Raw genomic sequence first — 19,065 nt, 5'->3', positions numbered from 1 at the left:
GTTCAGCTGTTTGCTTTGCTCTCCACATCAGACAGCGGCAGGGAGTTTGTTGTTCACAAAACAACAGCGGCAAAGGCTGCCTGATTGCAGGACTCCCAAGCCATGCCAGGTTATCAATCAAAATGCAGGCCTCTTTGCCAAAGCGGCAGGTGTCTCTGGTCAGAGTTTCTCCCACGTGTCAGTGTGAGCCTTAATTCAGAGTGCTGAGTGTGCCTTGTCTGACAGAGGACTTTCAGTCTTGCAGAAAATTTCCTATCCTTTTTTCACAGCGTTTTCTGAAAGCTTACAGCAACGACCTAACACTGCTCAGCCAGAGGAACGGGGCTGGACTTGGGCACGCACACAAAAGCCGGTGGGAGAGCAGATTTCCACTATGAGCACCAGCAGAACACGAAACAAACCACAGAAGAGGCTGGCACTGAGCTAAGTTAAAACAGACGTAAAATTCCCTTGTTTTCGTTCTTTGGAAGCAATGATTTCCTGAAGTGAGGACATGAACAAATCCAGTAGCTGAGAAACTAGAATTTAAATGGATAATTAGAAAATGTGGCCTGGGCATCCGTGACAATTCCTCCTTCCCACTTAGAGGTATAACCAGCTTCAGCAATTCTGGTTTCCAGCAGAGGAGAAGCTAATTACATTTGAGGAAATCTTTATGGAGCTCAATTTATTTTGTAAAGACTGCCAATGTCATTTACGTTATTCCCCATTCATGTTTCTATTTCTGCTCTGAATAGCTGATGGAATAAAGATCAGAACATGATTCAGCCACAGCTAACAGGCTTTCCTTCTAAATCATCCCTTTGCACAATTACAACTCTTGTGAATTGAACACACTGACCTGCCTGGGAAAAGTTCTTTAATTACAGTGACATTTCTCAAGCAAGACAGTAATTTCTTCACGCAGTCAGCTGGGACGTTACCCTCAGACAGAGCTGAGGCCAATTCCACAGCAATGAAATAACTTTTACCAGTGACTTTTTCCTTCAAGCTTTGAAATGCTCTGTGGGAACGTGCCTGTGTTGACCGTTCTGAGTAAACACCACTTTTTTGCTTGGAGTCGTGCACGGCAGAAAACTCAGGCAGCTTTATTCTCAATTCACCTCTGCCAATTCCAAGAGGACTGCAGGGAGAGGAGAACCAGAATACAACGAGAAAATGGAGGAGCAAAATGGGGGAAATAAGTTTTAGATGTCTGAAGCCCCGCCGGGCTGAGCAGGGAAAAGCTGTACATCCGACAGGACTGACTGGACATTAGAGGGAGCTCTGTAAGTGGAGAATTAATAAGATAGCTCTTGAAAGAGGTTCAAGGGAAAGGTACCTCCACGAATGTCCTGCTGACAGGCAGTACACTCCACACCAAGCCATTGAGCCAAAGGTAACGGCTGCTTATGTACATTTTTCAAGTGTTGCTGTGGATTATTTCTTTTGGAGTTTCTTTTTGCTGGTGCTCTCACTGATGACTGCCAGAAGTGGAATCAGCTCTTCTTTCTTTGGCTGTGGGGTTTGTGTGTGAACGTTCCCAGTCCTTCCAGCCGTATCGAAGTTGCAAAACATGCCACTTACTTTCAGGGTGGCATAGTCAAATACTTATCTCTCTGTGCTAAGTCAAGTAGAAATTATTTAAATTAGATGGTGTAAGGAATGTCTTGAGAGGCCTGGAATATACTGTGCATATAATTACAGCAAGGAAATAATTTGAGCAGAATATCTTAGACCTCAAAGGAAAAAGGATGCCCAGAAATAAAGACTAGCTCGATGTATCAAACTGGAGTGTTTGGGGGACCCAGTTATCTGACATTGGAAACTACAGCAGTCCAGTGGTGATCCAAAATATCTGCTGCATTGATCAAGTCGGGATTATGAAGAATGTTTAGAAGGGTCCCGCTTCTGCAAATGAAGACACTGAGATGAGATTCAGTCTCCATAATGCAATGACAAAACAGCATCTGCCTGCAGCAGGGGAAGACTCCTCCTCTGGAGCACTGACAGGGTCTGCTCACCCATCCTCTCCCCTCCTTGCTCCAAGAATACACAAGATCTGGCAGCCAAACATTACTTTTCCATCTTTGCAGCTTTCAAAACAGATTTTCAGCTCAGCTCCATGAAACAAGATCGGTTTTTACCAGCTGAGCCCTGGGATGCAGGGCAGACTTAAGCATTCTCCGAGTGGCTTCCCCAGGTCCTCTTCTTCCCTACTTAAGTGCCTGCAGCACCGAGACCATCCCCTACAAACCTCAGACCCAAAAAGTCAACCACCAAGCAGGCTACCTGACTGTTTAGACAAAACTGGGTCACAAACACCACGGATGGTAACCCCGCTAGAACAGGCATCGGTGGGCAGAGGGAACTGCTCCAAAGGGTGTGCAGCCACAGGCAGCAACTCGCCTTTGTGACGCTTTTTAACACTTAGGGTTAACTAAGGGAACTTTTGCCATATTTCAAGACAATGTCCTGTTCTCAGCTCATTCATACCTTAATCTCCTTTACAAATCGATGGTGATATTACATCTAGGCGAGAAGTCTTGGCCATTTAGATTTCACCAGCTGAAATAGTGCAAGCTCTCTCCTGAGCACCTCAGTCTCCTACAAACCCATCGCACCTGGATATGCTGCAAGGTTAAGATCTGCCATGACCCTCACGTCCCTGGGGCAGCAGGCAGTGGTAAGCTTCACGGTATTTCAGCTAGATTGTGAATATCAATCATACGTGCTGCTGTAATTGCAAGATCTCCAACACAACTGCTGAAACTGTGCTGCTACAGCAGAAAACCTCGCGTACACACTGTGTCAGCCAAGTCAGCCTTCTCCTTGATTAACACTCATAATTGGCTGTTGATACAGAATTTTCTTCCCATGTTAGCTGAAGAGGTTAGAAACGAAGCTCAAAACTGAACACAAAAATGATACCGAATTGTCATTCGTGTTCCAACACAAGACATGAAATAGAAAGATAAATTCTCTCCTCAATTCACCTGTGTGTGTTTTATATAGCAACTCCTGCAGAATCAAGCATTATTAACAACACTTTGGGAACACTCCCACTGCTTCTGCTGGCGGCTCTGCTCACGTAACGGCTGTGTGATTGGGATGGCTGCTGGCAAAGTCTGCACCTTACAAACCTGTCAGGAATGGAGCCTGCACCGTCTGGCTTTATGGGAACAGTCCTATTTTCAAACTCAAGGTGTGCTAATGTGTAAAGTGTAAGAGAAAAATCTAAAAGATGGCAAGTAGTAGTCAGAGACCAAACACTGCACGCACTCACTCAGATACTGTAGAAACCCTCTGCAAAATGATACCCACGTGTTCCAGGCACAATGGAGGAAATGAGAAAATTCCTCCTATAAATCTGCAGCAAGGCCATGTTGTTAAGGCACCACGCTGCTTCTCCGTGGCAGTGCGTATGCGAATTTTGGCACCAGATTTATGAAATAAAGGCTGAGGGACTGCTATAGAATGGTTCTGCTTGCCTTTTAGAAGCAGCTAAACATCCCCTGCCTTCCAAGGAGTATATCAAGATCAAGCAATGCATCTGTGCTGAAGCAAGGAGCGACACCAGCCTTCGAATTTTTGTCTGTCACCAAGGGAAAACAAACTGCAAGTTATTGATGGGTCCATTTGCACTTGTTTTGGAGAAAGGTTATTCAGTTCCTTCCTCCGTTCTAACGTATTGACATTGCCAGCACACTCTGCTTGAATCCCAAAGAGAAAAATGGATTTAATATGTATTTAATGCGTGGTTATCAGAGCTCCCAAATGGGAACAACAGCAAGAAGGATCACAGAAAACTAAGCCACCGACAACTCCAGGGTTGCATGGACGTATGAAGAGGATGAAGCTTTTCCTTCCCAGACAAAAAATACAGGAACACACCCCTTATAGCCTCACAAACCAGTAGATTTGTTTCCACAAAGGCCTGCATGCCCTCAGGGAAGACATCATCATCAACCTTGGCCACCAAAGAAGTGCATCAGCAGTGAATGACCACAGCACTGCCCCTGCTGCCAGCTGACAAGGAGATGAGAAGAAAAGAAGCATTTGCATCTTTGGGACACTGAACAGGTGGAAAAGAAAACCCAAGCTGGTTCCTTGGGAGGCGCTAAGGCCTCCTTTCAAATTCTGATTTCTGTTCTGTTCCTTTCTTCCTCCCACCTCTTTACAATTTACCTTTCATTGATACTTGGAGGAAACTTCGGACACAAGAAGAGAACTTTTCTACACGAAACAGCTGGACGTACTGGAGGTGCTTCATAAACAAAATGGCTTTCCTTTGCACAAGTCCTTGCAGAACGTGCTCACGTTCTCCCTTCTCTGCTCAGAGCCCACCACTTCTCTCCTGAAGCAGCAAAGAAATCAGTTGGACATTAAATGAAACTATGGATTTTTGTCAGGGGAAATCAGTTCCCCTCATCACCAAAGAGGACTGGATTTGTCTGCTTTTCTGCATGCAGCTGTTCGAGAACCCTCTCCAGCCTCCTTCGGGCCACTGCCTAAAGCTGAATTCTGCTCCTCGCTCATTCCTGTCCATATCCTGTTCATTCCTGTCACCAGGGGAGGTGGCGCTGCTCGTTTGAATCAAGATGAACACCGGGATAGTGAGACAGAGGCAGCCTGTTGCATTTTGAACTCCCCAGGATTCTTAATTAACCCACATTTTGTAACCACAATTAATTCTTTGTTTTAAATACTAGGAATAGTAGAAATAAAAACCAGTTCAAAGTATTTTTGGGGCGGAAAAGCCTAAATTACAGATGTGCCAAATCAGATGGATTTCACAAAAGTCAGACTTCTCATCTGCTTCTGCTATGTATGTATCTGGCTGGTTGAAGACCAGACTGCTTGGAGTCAGTTTGCATTCCCTCATAATAGGAATACTCAGCTTCTCTTCTGAGAGTGCTTTTGGAAAGAAAGATCAGTTATTCTTGTGTTTTGTTTTTTTTTTCTTTAGTCATTGTCATAAAGAGAGCTACTCCAGTGTTCAGTTACAGCAGCAAAGAAAAGAACAGGCTTTTGAGGTAGCTCATATTTAAGAAGCAAAAGTGTGCTGGGGTATGATCCTGATTATTCTAAAAATGAGCTCTGCCCTTCTTTCACTGTGCTAAGATGCTTCAGGAGAACATGGCCATGAAATACAGCAGCATGTTTTGCTGCTATGCATCGTTACAGCAATGCTCAAGAGATTAAAAAGAAAAGTACTCGTGTCTGTGAGTTGTACAGAACCCAGAGCTGGCTTGCCACGTGTTTCTGGAGAGGTTTACTCTCAGGTGGTGTTTTTGTCTTGCCTTTATAGGAATTTATGAGCACCAGCATCAGGTAGGCAGCTGCCATCTGGACCACGTGTGGATGAAAATTACAAACAGGAGAACTGAGCTGCCAGCATGCTCTCTACCAGTTTTCCAGCCCTGCATTCCTCCTTCCCCCAAGCTTGCAGGTTCACCCCGAGTCCTTGCTGCAGTGAAATTGTCCAGAGAAACGTAAACTCGACTTGTGAGGCTCTGTGAAGATGCTCCGCCTGAAGCGATGGCTCTGAGCATTTCTGCAACATTCAAATGTTAATGCAAAACATAACCCACAGCATCCCACTTGAACAAGCAGCAATCTAATACACCACAGCTCAATTACTTCCTCGGTCTTTGTAACAGGTGCTGTCAAATAAATCTACTGAATAAATCAGTCCCATTGTAACCACCGGGAAGGCTTTCATAACTGCATTTGCTGAGTGGGAGGACGTTTTTTTTCTCTGTTTTTTTTACTGACAGTCAGATAAAAAACATGCTAATCAAGAGAGATGTGCAATAAATGCCTTGGAAGTGAATTCCTGTTTATGCTGAGGTCTCTTAGCCCACCACTTGTTCAAAGGCTCTGATACTACCACAGCAAAGAGAACCGAGCCCTCTGGGTCCTGTCCATTTTTCCCCATTGATGGACTGTAAGATGTCGAAAGTACTGAAGCTATTTTTATATTTTCACACTCAGCGCTTTTGCATCATCTGTGCTTTATATTCCTAGCCCTGCTTGTTATTCCGAATCCCTGGCTGAGTTTCAGTGGGACCTGAAAGGCTCCATCCCCGCAGATGTCCTTGCTGGAGGTCCCAGCAGGTGAGTGGCTGTGCACCTCCTCTTTGCAGGCGCACCCAGGTCCTCTGCAGGGTCCCAAGGTCTGCGAGGGCTGGTGACAGAAACAGAAGTGAAGGAATGACAGATCCGCTCATCCCGGTGCCTGCCCATTGTGGTGAAAAGCCTGCAATTAAGTCTCATCATTATTGTTCTTCAAAAGCAGCGAGAGCTTAATTGAAAAGCAACCCTGTTTTTTTAGATGCTTAATTTCCACTGAAGCTGAGAATCAGCTGTATTTTTCTGGTGATGTCAGGATGCAGCAGAGCCCTCTGCAATCCCTTCAACAAGCCAAAGCTCAGTGAGAAACTCCTAGAGGGACGTGGTAAAGCAATGGGTTCCGCTGGGTTACCCCACAGCAGCAGGCATTCACAGGATAATACTTCTCAAGCAACACCAAGCACTCTGCATCACTTCAGGACCCTTCTATGGAATCAGATGCACATTTTGGGTTCCAGAACTTTCCAAATAAGCCATCTAAACTCAAGGAAACCTCATATGTTTTTTCTGGAATTTAGGAAAAGTCAAAAACAGGCTTTACTGGGAAGCTTACATTCCATTTCTCTGAAACATGCACCAGAATGACAAGTCTACTGCAAGGCAGGTATCTAATCTACACGTGAAAAGAAGTGTATACATTACACTGTACATATGATGATCCCCCCTCCCATTATCTCTATTTTGTAGGAAAGGCAGTAGGATGCTCTCTGACAGGCAGGAGACTGGGCTTGATGGATATTGGTCTGAATTACTGCAGATGTTCTGATGTTTTGTCTCCTTTACCAGAAAAGAGTTTTTTTCAGTAAAGGGCCTCATACTGAGCAATTGTTTTATCAAAAATATCTGTCTATATTTCTATTATGCTGCTGCACTCTATTTGCAGTAAAATCCATTTTTGCTTTCTTGCCACTTCTTATGTAGTGCCCCTGAATATTCCCTTCCCCCTCCTTCCTCTCCCTTTTTACTTTTAAAACGTTCATCAGAACGCACTGTGTTTCTCTTCATACAGCTCCATGCTCAGGAAAATGGAACAAGAGAATGACAACTACTTAATATAGGTGTTCCCCGCCGCAGAGATTGCTTTTTTCTTTTCCCGGCGCTTTGCAGTAAGATTAAACAAGTGGAAGTGTCAGCTCTTTCTGAAATGAGAACAGTCTGTTGGCATCCTGCAGCACGAACACAGATGCACAACAGCAGAAGATAAGCAGACAGCAGCTCTGCAACCATTATTCCTTTAGCTGAGATGTAAATACTGCTCCTTTGGGGAAGAAATGGAGAGGCTGCTACAAGCCAGGCAGGGTCAGGTCTGCAGGACTTCAGGGGGGTTTGAAGTTCAGGAAGCAGAATGTCAACTGCAAGAGGGTCTCTGAAGAGAACTCAGAGAGAGGAGGGTAACGTAGACTAACCTAACAGGGAACGTCACCCTTCTGCCATCACCATTTGAATTCTTCTGCCATTTTTCTTTTAATGCCATCGACAGATGTCACTGCTTGCAAGCCATGACAACTCCAGGGACAGTGAAAAGATGATTGTGGGGGCCTGTGGAAATGCTAACCAAGAAAACCCAGTAAAATGCAAAGATACAGGAACAGCCACAGTGCTGGACCACATTTAAAAACCCTCTACTTCCCTATTACCCCCCCACTTCCTTTTGGGAGGTTTATATTTTGGTCTGTGAAGTCTATATTTTATCGGTACGGCATTAAGCCCCATGTTTTCTGGCAAGGGCCGTACATAGCTCAGTTATAATGAATGAAATGAGCTGGTAACAGTTGGGTATTTATAGGCTCAGCAGGCTGGTGCTCCAAAAAATCTGAAAGCATTTCAAAGCGCCTTTGGCTCCAGAGCAACATCGACAATCCTAGCAGAACTGTGGGGACATTCAGCAAGGGTCACAGCAGGAAGAATGACCGTGGAAGTGCCCTAAGCTTTCTGCTGAGCGTCTTCCAGGCCAGTTCACAAGAAAGTGAAAAATAAACTGAATCATTAAGATGTGGAAAGACAAGATTGCACATCCAAGATTCTTGTGAATATGAATACAGAAGCCAGGTTCTGCATGATGTGCTCTCTAAGAGCTCACTCATGAGTAATGATGAGGCACTGAGCTCACTAGGTTGCTTGCGATAATCGAGTTGAATATTGCTAATCATTAATGACACCAGATAGCTTTGAGGAAGCCAGGTGCCTATCACGTCTACAGGTGAAACTGGTGAAACGCTTCCTGCTTCCTGAAAACCTACCCTCCAAAACCCAGCAGCCCCGCAACCTAACAAAGCAGCCACTGACACCGCAGAGCCCTGTGCCTGCCGGCAGGTTCCTGCACCACGGTGTCAGTGTGGCCCAGGGGACCAAGGTACGAGGGCTAGGAACCTGCCCCCGCATGAACTCGAAGGGCACGGAAGGCGCCACCCAGATAAGACTGCAGGTTTCACCTTCTCTGAGGTCATGTGTTTGTGCTACACGTTTCCCAGCTGCAGATCCTGCCTACCTGCCAGCCCAAGGCTTGCAAGACAGCAAGGCCTTTTTTGGGAGAATAATCATCTTTTCCATCTCCTCTGTGAAATATCTTAGAACAAAAAAAGAGAATCCAACAGCGAAAGCAAATTCTAGCTGGTTACGGTGCTTCAAGTGAAGGACAGATGAAAAAAATGAGACTAAAGCAAGTTGTACTTACAACAGATGAGAGGTCCATGTTTACCATCCTCCTGTCATCCAAGTCGACTGGCTGGAGGCCGGCAACATTGAGCTGGACGGAGGAGGTTCTGTACACAAAGCCCAGCAGCCAGTCCCCCCTAGGAGCAGAGCAAAAGAAGAGCATGAATAAACACTGGTGCTAAACCCGACACAGCACGTGCTCACTTGGAGCATGGGGAGAACAGAGGGGAAAACACAGATTCCTGGGACATAAAAATGAGTCTTAGTTTAGTCCTGATCCATGGGGGTAGTGCCATTACATTCGGTGGGTTTAAGAATCTGACCTTTCTATTTATTTCTGCATCAGCCTGGAGACTGTGATACATTCACGTTTCATCTTTTGAATAGGTAGACATTCTCCAGCCCATAGAGAGCTGTGAAAGTGAGGAGGTCTACGATGCCAATATTGCTGACAGAAATGTCAATGATGAAGCCCCTCGGAGTGCTCCTGATCTGTAGGTACTGCACAAATACACAGTTTCAATGACAAAATGAGCAGGGGTCTGTTCCCACTGTGAAGTATTGCTGTAAATCTTTGGGACAGTTGCAGGGTAGACTCTGGCATGACGAGGGAAGGTGATGCATCTTTTGGAAATCCATAATCTGTTCTCCTATGCACAACAGCCTAAAACCCAGACACTTAAATACCACTACAGTCTGCAGAGCAGATTTAAGCTGGATGTGAGTGGTATGCATACGCTGTGACAGCAGCAGACAAAATGCACAAGCACAAGAGACTGTTTCTGGCTGCTCTTGTTCACTCCCAAATGGTCTGTGCTAAAAGGTGCGAGTGAAGGTTGCACAGAGCTCTGCAAAATCCCTGCGACACATCCACACTGCATCAGAGTCACTGTTTGATCCACTACCCCACTGCTACTGAGGCACGGGTTCCTTGGAAAGCTTGCTGAATCCTTAACTACAAATTTAGTTAAGGTTTTCCCCTAGGCATTTGTAATCCTGCTGTGAAATCGAGCGGGACAGCCCTGACAGCTGGCTTTCACTCCCCAGCTACTTCCAGATTTCAAAGCTGAAGGAGACGAACTACAGTGGACTCAAGCTCAACAAATTGTGCCCAAATGTGATCTTGCAGGAGGATTATTCAGTGTAATTCATCTGACCTAAATACAGTTACTCCTGAAGTGACAGAACGAGGACAAAATTTATGTAAGTGAGAGATGGGAGAAGGAGGTGGAGGAGGGGCTTTACCAAGAAAGGTTTGTATAACCCATCTCTCGTATCTAACATCCTCACACAAACTCTGTCTCTCAGTTACCTCCTCCAGCTGCCCCTCGTGCTGAGTAATGTTCAAATTCAGCAGTTGAGGGCAAAGCAGAGAACTAACGTGGAATTTTTCCTGGCAGTCTCCTCACCTGTTTTGTTGTTGTTTTTTTTTCCTATTTGTGAGCAGCAAACTGTGTTTTCTGCAGCTTTTTTTTGTTCAACATTCAAGTCAGGGGCTAGCCAAAGCCAAGAGACTAACCAAACTGCTGCACATGCAGAGCTACAAATACACATGCTGTGTTATTCCAACAGCACGTGCAGGCTTTGAAACTATAACAAGATGATTTCTTTTATAGTTTAGAAAATGGAAAGGTGGAGCTTTTTGCACTGAAATTGATATTTGTGAAACACATGGAGGAGCAATATTCCCCAGGGCAAACTCAGTTATATGCAACAGATATTCCTAAATCCCAGTCACTAACAGACAGGAGGCAGCAATTGCTTTTTCCCTGTGTCACCTGAAGAAAGACTGAAACTGGTGTGCATACCCAGCACCCATAAAATCTCCTGTGAGCCGAAAGGGACAAAAGCAACATTACTCAGATGTTTCAGCAACATTATTCAGATGTTTCATTATTTCAGATGGGATTAATGATTTTTTTTTTGTTTTATTTTTGAATGCTTTTAAATCCTTTAATTCTTTCTTGTAAGTTAATACACTATTTCAGGTGCACAGTAACAGTAATTTCTCACCTTATACACATGTAAGACATACCTATGTGTGTATGGAAAATGTCAACAGCATTTGCAACTGTCCTTGATCTCTGGGTTTGTGGCTTTATAAGCTGTCTTTACTCACAGTTACATGTTCTTTGCTAATCTTGCCTGGTTATTTCTCAATTTATTTTCCCATGCTCTTGGTCTTTCCTGCTTCATTCCTTCATTTTCATTTCCCTCTTCTAATTGTGCTGGTAAGCAATGTCCTTGGTCCTTGTCACAATTATCTTCCAATACAGCCATTAGGTTTGGTACTATCACTTGAATTAATAGCTTTTGCACGATTGCTTCAGCTGCTTCTGGCCTCTGAAATTCCCTCTTTTCAGCCAGCAGCTCCCACAGCTCTGCAGAGCAGTGGTCTGCACAGTTTTAAAAGGCTGACTTTTAGTTTCAAGGTAACCTTTCTATTCTTTCACATCTGTAGTAAATTTGCAATGGCTATTCTAGCTGTCCCTCCTTTGTAGGTAAAATATCTCGTTCATGTGGGCTATCTTGATGAGAAACTGAGTCTAGATATAAAAACTCGTTTGCTCAAGCTCCTTCCCTTGCATGACAATTTTCACAATTGTTCTCCATGAGCACCACCTAATGAATTGTACCTCAAAGCTTTTAACAGATTTTAATTCATTTTCTTTATTTCTAACTGTCAGTGAACTTAAAGGCTGCATTTGGAGACCCTTACATAAAGGTGAGATTTAAGGGGGCAGCAGAACATGTCAAATTATTCACACAAACACTGACCCAGCTTCAAACTGCCACAGCAACACAATGCTGCCACAGCATGAACACGACCTACGTACCGATAACCAGCATCGCTGTGCAGCACAAAGTCAAAAGCTGGATACAAAACAGCCTCAAACTGTCTCTTGCAGACTGTCATCTCCAATTAATCTGATGGAGAGACCTCTGGAGGGAAGAGACTGGCACTGTTGTCTCCGGCACTACTGAACCAATGCACTCACCAGCTGAACAAACATTGGCTTACAGAATGTTTACAAGGGATAAATGCACAAAATCATTTCAAAGTGACACTAGCGTAAGGAAGCAGGGAACTACACATGTACTGACCTGCAGTAACCATTTATGATCCTGCCCGACACCACTTTTGTGAGAGCTTTCCAGTACTTGGCTTCACCTTCCACTGGAGCTCCCAGTAAGACCACATCTTCAATGATCCCCTGCGAGTCTGTCAAGGTGAAAACAGAACAGGTCAGATTTAGAAGATGGATCAGAGAATACACTTTACACATACGTGAAGGAATGGTATATTCAGAAATGCACTACAGAAAAACCATCGTTTCTGTGATCTAAAGACAGAAACAATAAAAAGGAAGATCTTAAGCAACATTTTACATAATTATTAAGTGTCTGCAGTTCCAGTTGCAATCAGTAAATGCAAAAATTAGAGACCCTGAGACAGTGAAAGGAAGTGGGCTGATGGCAAGAGGGAGAAGTGGCCCGGCCTCTGTCCAGAAAGAGGCAGTTCAAGCAGCAATATGGAAAGTTGCTTCCACCAACCTATTGACCTGGGTTTGTGTAAAGCTGGACTATCACATTTTGAAACTGGTGAGAGGGACTGACATTCTGTACAATGAGAGTGTGTTACAAACGAAGCACAATAAACTCTTCCCACAGCCAGTCCTCATCTCAGATGAGGAGCATCTCAGCCCCTGCCATTCTTAAGACACAAAAAGAGTAGATCTAGGGTCAGATTAGGATCTGGGTTCTGGCTTCCGTGTAACTCCATTAGGATCGTTCTGGATTTGATTTGATTTATTCTGAGAACAGAATTCCCGTATTTGAGGACTTCCATCTTAAACCAGAAGTTAAGTTCTGGTATACAGCTGTCCACAGTAAAAGTGCTGACCTTCGCTGTCCTCACTTGACTTTATTCCCCCCTTCCTGGACTTTATTGAACAGTTTCTTTTATAAAGCTCCTTATTAATTAGACTTTCTGTGAGGATGAACAGTTAATTAATTAAATGAGCTACGTAGGGGGGAAGGCGGGCTGCATATGCACACTCACTACTGACTCAACTCCAAGATGCAATTTACATCAACTGATCATAACGATTTTATTCTTATTCTAAATTAAAAATAGAATCTATTAATAAACAGGACCACAACGGGTAATAAATTGACAGATGGTTTTATACTTGACTTTGGGGGAAAATTACCATGAAAATAGCAGATGACAGCGGTATTTCAAAGACTTAAATGGAAGGGAGGACTCATGGAACCAGATACAAGAGATACAGAGAGCTGCCAATACAGGCAGAGCATCCTCTGCCAAGATCACAGTGGCTGTGGGCAGCTCACAGACTGATCTAGGAGTCCAATGGCACAAAATGTCAAGGTTGTTGTACAGACTGCTGCCCAAACCATGCTGCCAACCACACTGGAAGACAGCAAATTTAATCTACTGAGCTGGTAGATCTGACAGAAAAAAAAATGGTTCCAAATGCATTTCACAACCAGATTTTTAGGTTTCTGTTTGATCCTAAAAAATTCAAGCTCTCTTCCAGAAGAATTTTTCCTGTTGGAAGAAAAACGTCTGTAAGGAAAATGAAGAAAAGGATTAAAAGGTGAGGTTTACCTTTTTCTTGAGCCATCTCCTGCAGACAGAAATAAATGACTCTGGCACCCAGACTAAAGCCAATCAGTGTGACAGGTCTCTTGCCCTAAGAACAAAGGGAAAGAGGAAAGACCATCAAATACTGTACTAGACCAAGAAAGAGAGTCTGGCCACAGGATCCCTAAGACCTTTACATTCAAAGCTTCTGCTTGTGCACGGTCTTTTAAATGTGAGCAGTTCTGTCCATTGCAAAGGGATTATCTATCCCTCAAGTTTTGCACAGTTCCATATTCAGAGCATCTGTGTATTTTGTATTTTTTGATACTCTGAAAATCAACTGAAAGAACCCAGTGACAAGACGTTACTCAAACAGAAACAAACCAGACACTCACAGTTTTGAAATTTCCAAATGAAGTCTAATTCAAGAAGCAAAATGTTTTTGGAAATGTTTTGATAAACAGAAAGAGAAACTGTAATACAAAAATATTGGCCCCCTCTAGATTTGAGACTGAATTGCAGCAGCACTGTGTGACTGTCATAAAAATGATGTGCAGAAAGCTTTTATTTTGAATAGCCTAATAAGATTTTCTTTAAGATCAAAGAGAATTTAATCTCAACAACAATGAAAAACAGTCTTTGTATTAACCAGGGAGCAGGTGTGATGTCTAGGACTCCCTAGGCATCACGCTAACTAGTTGTAGATTCTGCAGCACACTGAAATGTGTCTTTTCACAAAAGCTAATGCTTAAAAGGCAGTAACAAATGCCACCAGCAAAACAAAAGGCTTGTATGAAATAAAGTTTATTGCCTTTCCCAGGATTGTATTTTTATGAGAAATCGAGTTTGTTTCTACTCTGCTGTTTCACATTGTTATCGATGACATGCAGCTCTGGGGCCACAGCTCCTACAGGGCTCCTCCGTAATACATCCTGGACTGGCGTGGCTCTGAGACTAACACGGGGCCAGCAGAAAACAGCTTTCCCCTCCGTGCCAGTGGTAGCCGAGCAAATAATGGCAGGCTTTTGTGGGGCAGAAATGGCTTTTGCAAACTTTCTCAGCAAGGCTTCTCAGGTCTGTCACTTCTTACAGGTACCAGCCCACTCCACTTGTCTGTTTGAGGTATTTTATTTCACCTCTACTTCAAGCTTGCATCACATCTGGACACATCTCTTCTTCCTTGACAAGTCCTCAATACCCTGCTGTTTCCCTTTGCTCCCTTTGCAGTTTGTGAACGCCCTCTGCTTTTCTCTCTCTCATTTTAGCTCATACTCTGCCTTTTGTTTCACAGGCTTCCAAGAGAAGCACAGAATTACTCACCATAATTGTGCCTGTGCACCTACAAAGTACTTACTTGAGTCGCCTGAAGGGCAACATCCATGTGAATCTGTGCTCATAGTCGCTTTGATGTTGGTGCTTCACAACTGCAGCAATGCAGGGAAGTGCAAGTGCGTTTACCATAATGGGTCAGTGTGTGCTATCTTTGCTTGCATGCCTGATAAAAAGACTGCGAGCTCCTGAGATCCCTTCCCCACTACTCCCCCAGTTTAATTCATCCCAAGAGAAGAGAGCTGTCAGAAAGAAAAAAAATCCAGGTCTTCTCGTTCTGTTTCAAAGGATTCTGTTTGCGACCTTTCAGTGCTGGATTTTCCTCCTTAACTTTGTTTGCAAGAACACTACACGGGCATTGTCATAATTATTCCAGAATTAAGGCTAATGAAAGCCTGCGTAGTTAGAGCTGAGAATCAATAAAAGTAGAGAGAAGCTGGATTCTTCTATTAGATTATTCTATGTGTGTTCTGATATCATTTAGACAAAAACACAGCTCATGCTGCATCTGATGCTAAAAAGTATTCTCTTATACTGCTTTACTGTGCTTCTGAATTCTCAGTGAATGCTTTTACCACTCTGTATTCTCCTTTCCACCTATCTTACTTCTGTTCTCAGATTTTTCACTAGGTGAGTTGCCCGGCTGCTTTGTGACATGCCCAAGCTATTTATCAACTGTGACCTGGATCTCTCCTTCATTCAGGAAAGCTATGGGTTAAATGTAACTAATTCCTGCTAATGTAATCTTAGCAGGAATTCTCTGATTAACTTGGGACTTCCTACTTTTCCTCACTGAAATAGATATATGCAGGTCACCTTCACGCATCATTTTTTTCATTTTATGAATAATTTTCTTCTCCCAGGAAAGATAACATTTGAGAGTGAACTAGCATCACTAGAAAACCTCCTCCCCGTGGGCCAGATCTCCTCCAGACATTATTCCTGGATACGTTCTAGCCGATTACCTGCTGCCGGCTGAGCAGTATATGTGCTAGGTGTTTGCCTACTTCAGCAGACCGATGGAGACACACTCCCCAGGGGTTGTCGATGACACTGGCAACAGTCAAGAGCGAAGTTGGCCAAGTCAAGGCCGTGACGATACCTGCAACGCACAAAGCAAACAGCGCCGCACAGTCACAAATCTGGGCTGCTCTTAGGAAATGTAAAAGGCAAGACAGTCCACTGAAGTTAAATGCTAAACCTAGGACCTTTTGTTATTTTCTGTTCTTCTTTCTCAAGAGCTGATCTGAGAAATGTTTTGCTAGACTGAAGATAAGAAAGAATCTGGTGTTCCGATATTGAGGCAAACAAACTCCATACATGAATGTATCTTGGATGCTTGAAAGGTTTGTGTATAGCACTAAAACACAGGGTAATAATATAGGGAAATAAACACTGATACACATAAAGAAGGGTGTTTCCAACCATAACTCCCATAACCAGGGGAGTTTTAGGTTAGATGTTAGGAAGAACTTCTTTACCAAAAGGGTTGTTAGACACTGGAACAGGCTGCCCAGGGAAGTGGTGGAGTCACCATCCCTGGAAGTCTTCAAAAGACGTTTAGATGTAGAGCTTAGGGAAATGGTTTAGTGGGGACTGTTAGCGTTAGGTCAGAGGTTGGACTCGATGATCTTGAGGTCTCTTCCAACCTAGAAATTCTGTGATTCTGTGATTCTGTAATTTTAAGACCAAGTCAATGACACAGAGGCAGAGTAATCCAGGAAAAATTATAGGTGTGGCAGAGAAGGTTCTCTGGTGATTTTTGCAGGGCGATGCCAATACTGCCAAAGGAAATGCCTTCCCAGATACCATTCTTGTTTAGGAAAGCTACTTTAAATAAACGCCAATAGTGAAACTGCACAAGAGTAGATGTGATATGATTGAGGTTCTTACCTGACAAGACAGTAAATTTTAGGGCTTCTTGTGCCATCATGTTAACAAACCCATTCAGCAGGGAATCTAAGGCGCTGCCAAGCTCCATCAGGTACTTGGATTCCCAGGCCAGACAATACTGCTCACTCGACTGCAGCAGGCTGCTCCATGGTGCTGTGAAGCTCCCTGAGAAAAGTCACAAAGATGGAATTTGTGTTCACAGAAAACACAACAGTGGCTGACTCCTGGCAAGATGAACCCAATAAAGAGTGAGAAAAGAACCTGCAGAGCACTGGAATGCCCTGTGATACTCAGGAATCATATTTGAAAATACTGTTAGATTTCAACTCCATTTTTCCACTATTTTACAATAAATTTTGGCTTTGTAAATAATCCCACAGCTTTAGCTGCTTTGGCAAAGGCTTCAGTATGGACAGAGATACTGCGTTCAGGCTTAGATTTTGTGACCCGTTCGATTACCTCAGAGACTGCCGAGGCAGATGGACACTACTACTAATTATGTCAGGTATTAAGGACATTCCTCCTATCATCAGACATCAGGCCAAGTCCTGCAGCTCCATCTTCTCATGCAGACCAAAGGAATGTCTGTCATGAAAGGGATGAAGTGCTGAATGGCTGCATGGACTGAGTCCAGAGACATGGAAAACATGTGCAATCTTTTCAAAATCTACCACAGAGCATCTTCCAAGCATCTTCCAAGTTAGGCAAGGACTGTATTAATGGCTTGGTCTAAAAAGAAGTAAGCTGCATTTGAAGATTTAGACTGCAATTATTTTTATTTTGCCATCAAACTTAGCCTCTCTGGTTTACCTTTTTTTCCCTCTAGAGGCTAATCAAAAGTAGTGCCTGAATATTTGAGAAAGAATTTACACTGTGCAAGTCTAATTTTTGCCTGAAAGAACATTTTTTAAGCCACACTCTCCCCTGTTCACCTTAATTAACTAGACCCCTTCCTTAATTAACTAGACCCCTTCCTAAATTGTTCCTTCTCCAAACAATGCATGGCAAGTTGAAGAAGCTGCTGACCAAAGTGGCATGCGTGAGCCCCATGACAGATCTTACAACAAGATTCTGTCAGGTTTATGGACACACAGACAGACAGCTAGTGAGAGGTCAAAAATCACAATGTGCTCTGAAAAAGTCCTGTCCTCAATCCCTCTGTGTTAAAGAGCCATGCAAGTGTGTAAACAGGCACAGCTGTAAGGAAGAAAATGGATGACAATTTTAGTTTAGTTTTATGGGTTTTTTTTAATCATTATAGCAGATTGCTTCTTATGGAAGAAGAATGCATGTCATTTGTAACCCCCTTTTAAGGGCAAACAGACACCAAAATGTTCCTGAAGTTTGTACGCTCGTGTTTGTAACAGTGCCTGGGAGCCTTCCAACCCCAAGGATTTGGACCCCTGGCAAAAAGACAATGAGAAAAAGCAAAAGCACAGTGAAAATAATCTGACTCTGACAGCAAGCTGCAATCCAACAAGCAACAGGACAGACGTTAATGATATCCAATGTTAATTATCATGCTTCTGAATCAATTGGCAGCTGTTCAGTCAGGTTGCTGAACAGAGCAGACAGTTGACACATTTTATATGACAAGCTATACTGGAAACTAAAACACTACAAACTTTTCAAGGCTGTCTAAGTTCACTTCCTTAGTGTTCTGCTTAAGGGGATTTACTCAACCCAACTTTCTTGCCAATAAACTCATTAGCTGGCAGATACCAAGAAAACAATATTTTCTTTTAATTCTTGGGAGGATAAACAGAATGTCTCTGAGGTAGGTGAGACACTTCATACTAGTGATGGAAGTCATCAGCCCCAACCAGACCCTTCCTAACAAAATCAGACAAGATTTACTAACAGAAACAGTCCAGGCTCCTCTCAATTTCTTCATCTTGCTCTTACCGTATTTGCCAGCGCACAGCCACCCAGTAATTGCTATGGTGATGTGAAGCTGCTTTCCTTCAGTAAGTGGGAGGAATTCAAATTCTTCTATGGCGCCCACACGCTTCTTCATCTTGTATCCTACGCACAACAAGACAGAAACACAAATCTCAGAAATCGCACAGCAAGGACAGACCCTGCTAACAGTAGAAGTTGATAGGAAATGACTTGGGTCTTGGATAGGGTCTTTTCCTTTACAATCCCCTCAGCAAGATCATGCATTACTTGGTATGGAGCCAACATGATCCTTCTGAGCTTATGTGATCTGTGTGCATCCCAGCAGAAGGCTTTTTTGCTGCAGACCAGACATCAGCTGTAACAGCCACTGCCCTCCATAGTGGCAGCTTTCATTTCTTTCACTTTAGCTGCATAGCAAATATTATTTCCTGGCTGGGTCATCAAGGGTTACACAGTGTCTTAGGCAGCCTTTAAATAAAAGTCAGTTCAAAGTTGTCAGATCACACTGAATCACTTCCCTTGCTCATCAGAGTGAAGTCATTAGCTCTGCATTTTAGAGCACG

General features: G+C 43.5%; 1 protein-coding gene across 3 annotated transcripts in view; it reads right to left on the bottom strand.

The window, feature by feature from the left end:
- Window positions 1-19,065, bottom strand: part of TMCO4 (transmembrane and coiled-coil domains 4) — a 43,200-nt gene that overhangs the window by 6,097 nt on the left and 18,038 nt on the right. For 2 of the 3 annotated variants that reach the window (XM_082776760.1, XM_082776759.1), the window contains 6 exons: window positions 18,506-18,625; window positions 16,601-16,765; window positions 15,673-15,809; window positions 13,403-13,487; window positions 11,875-11,992; window positions 8,789-8,906 (listed from right to left, as the gene is read on the bottom strand). In XM_082776760.1, the coding sequence (XP_082632886.1) occupies window positions 8,789-8,906; window positions 11,875-11,992; window positions 13,403-13,487; window positions 15,673-15,809; window positions 16,601-16,765; window positions 18,506-18,625 (743 nt within the window). Of the gene's footprint in view, window positions 1-8,788; window positions 8,907-9,092; window positions 9,271-11,874; window positions 11,993-13,402; window positions 13,488-15,672; window positions 15,810-16,600; window positions 16,766-18,505; window positions 18,626-19,065 lie in introns of those variants that run through there. The other variant, XR_014318896.1, reaches the window with a different exon arrangement.

Source organism: Aythya marila (assembly GCF_965140915.1).
Source record: "Aythya marila genome assembly, chromosome: 21".
Classification (NCBI taxonomy): domain Eukaryota; kingdom Metazoa; phylum Chordata; class Aves; order Anseriformes; family Anatidae; genus Aythya; species Aythya marila.
Note: the sequence above shows the minus strand (reverse complement) of the source record. Positions and strands in the feature narration are given on the sequence as shown.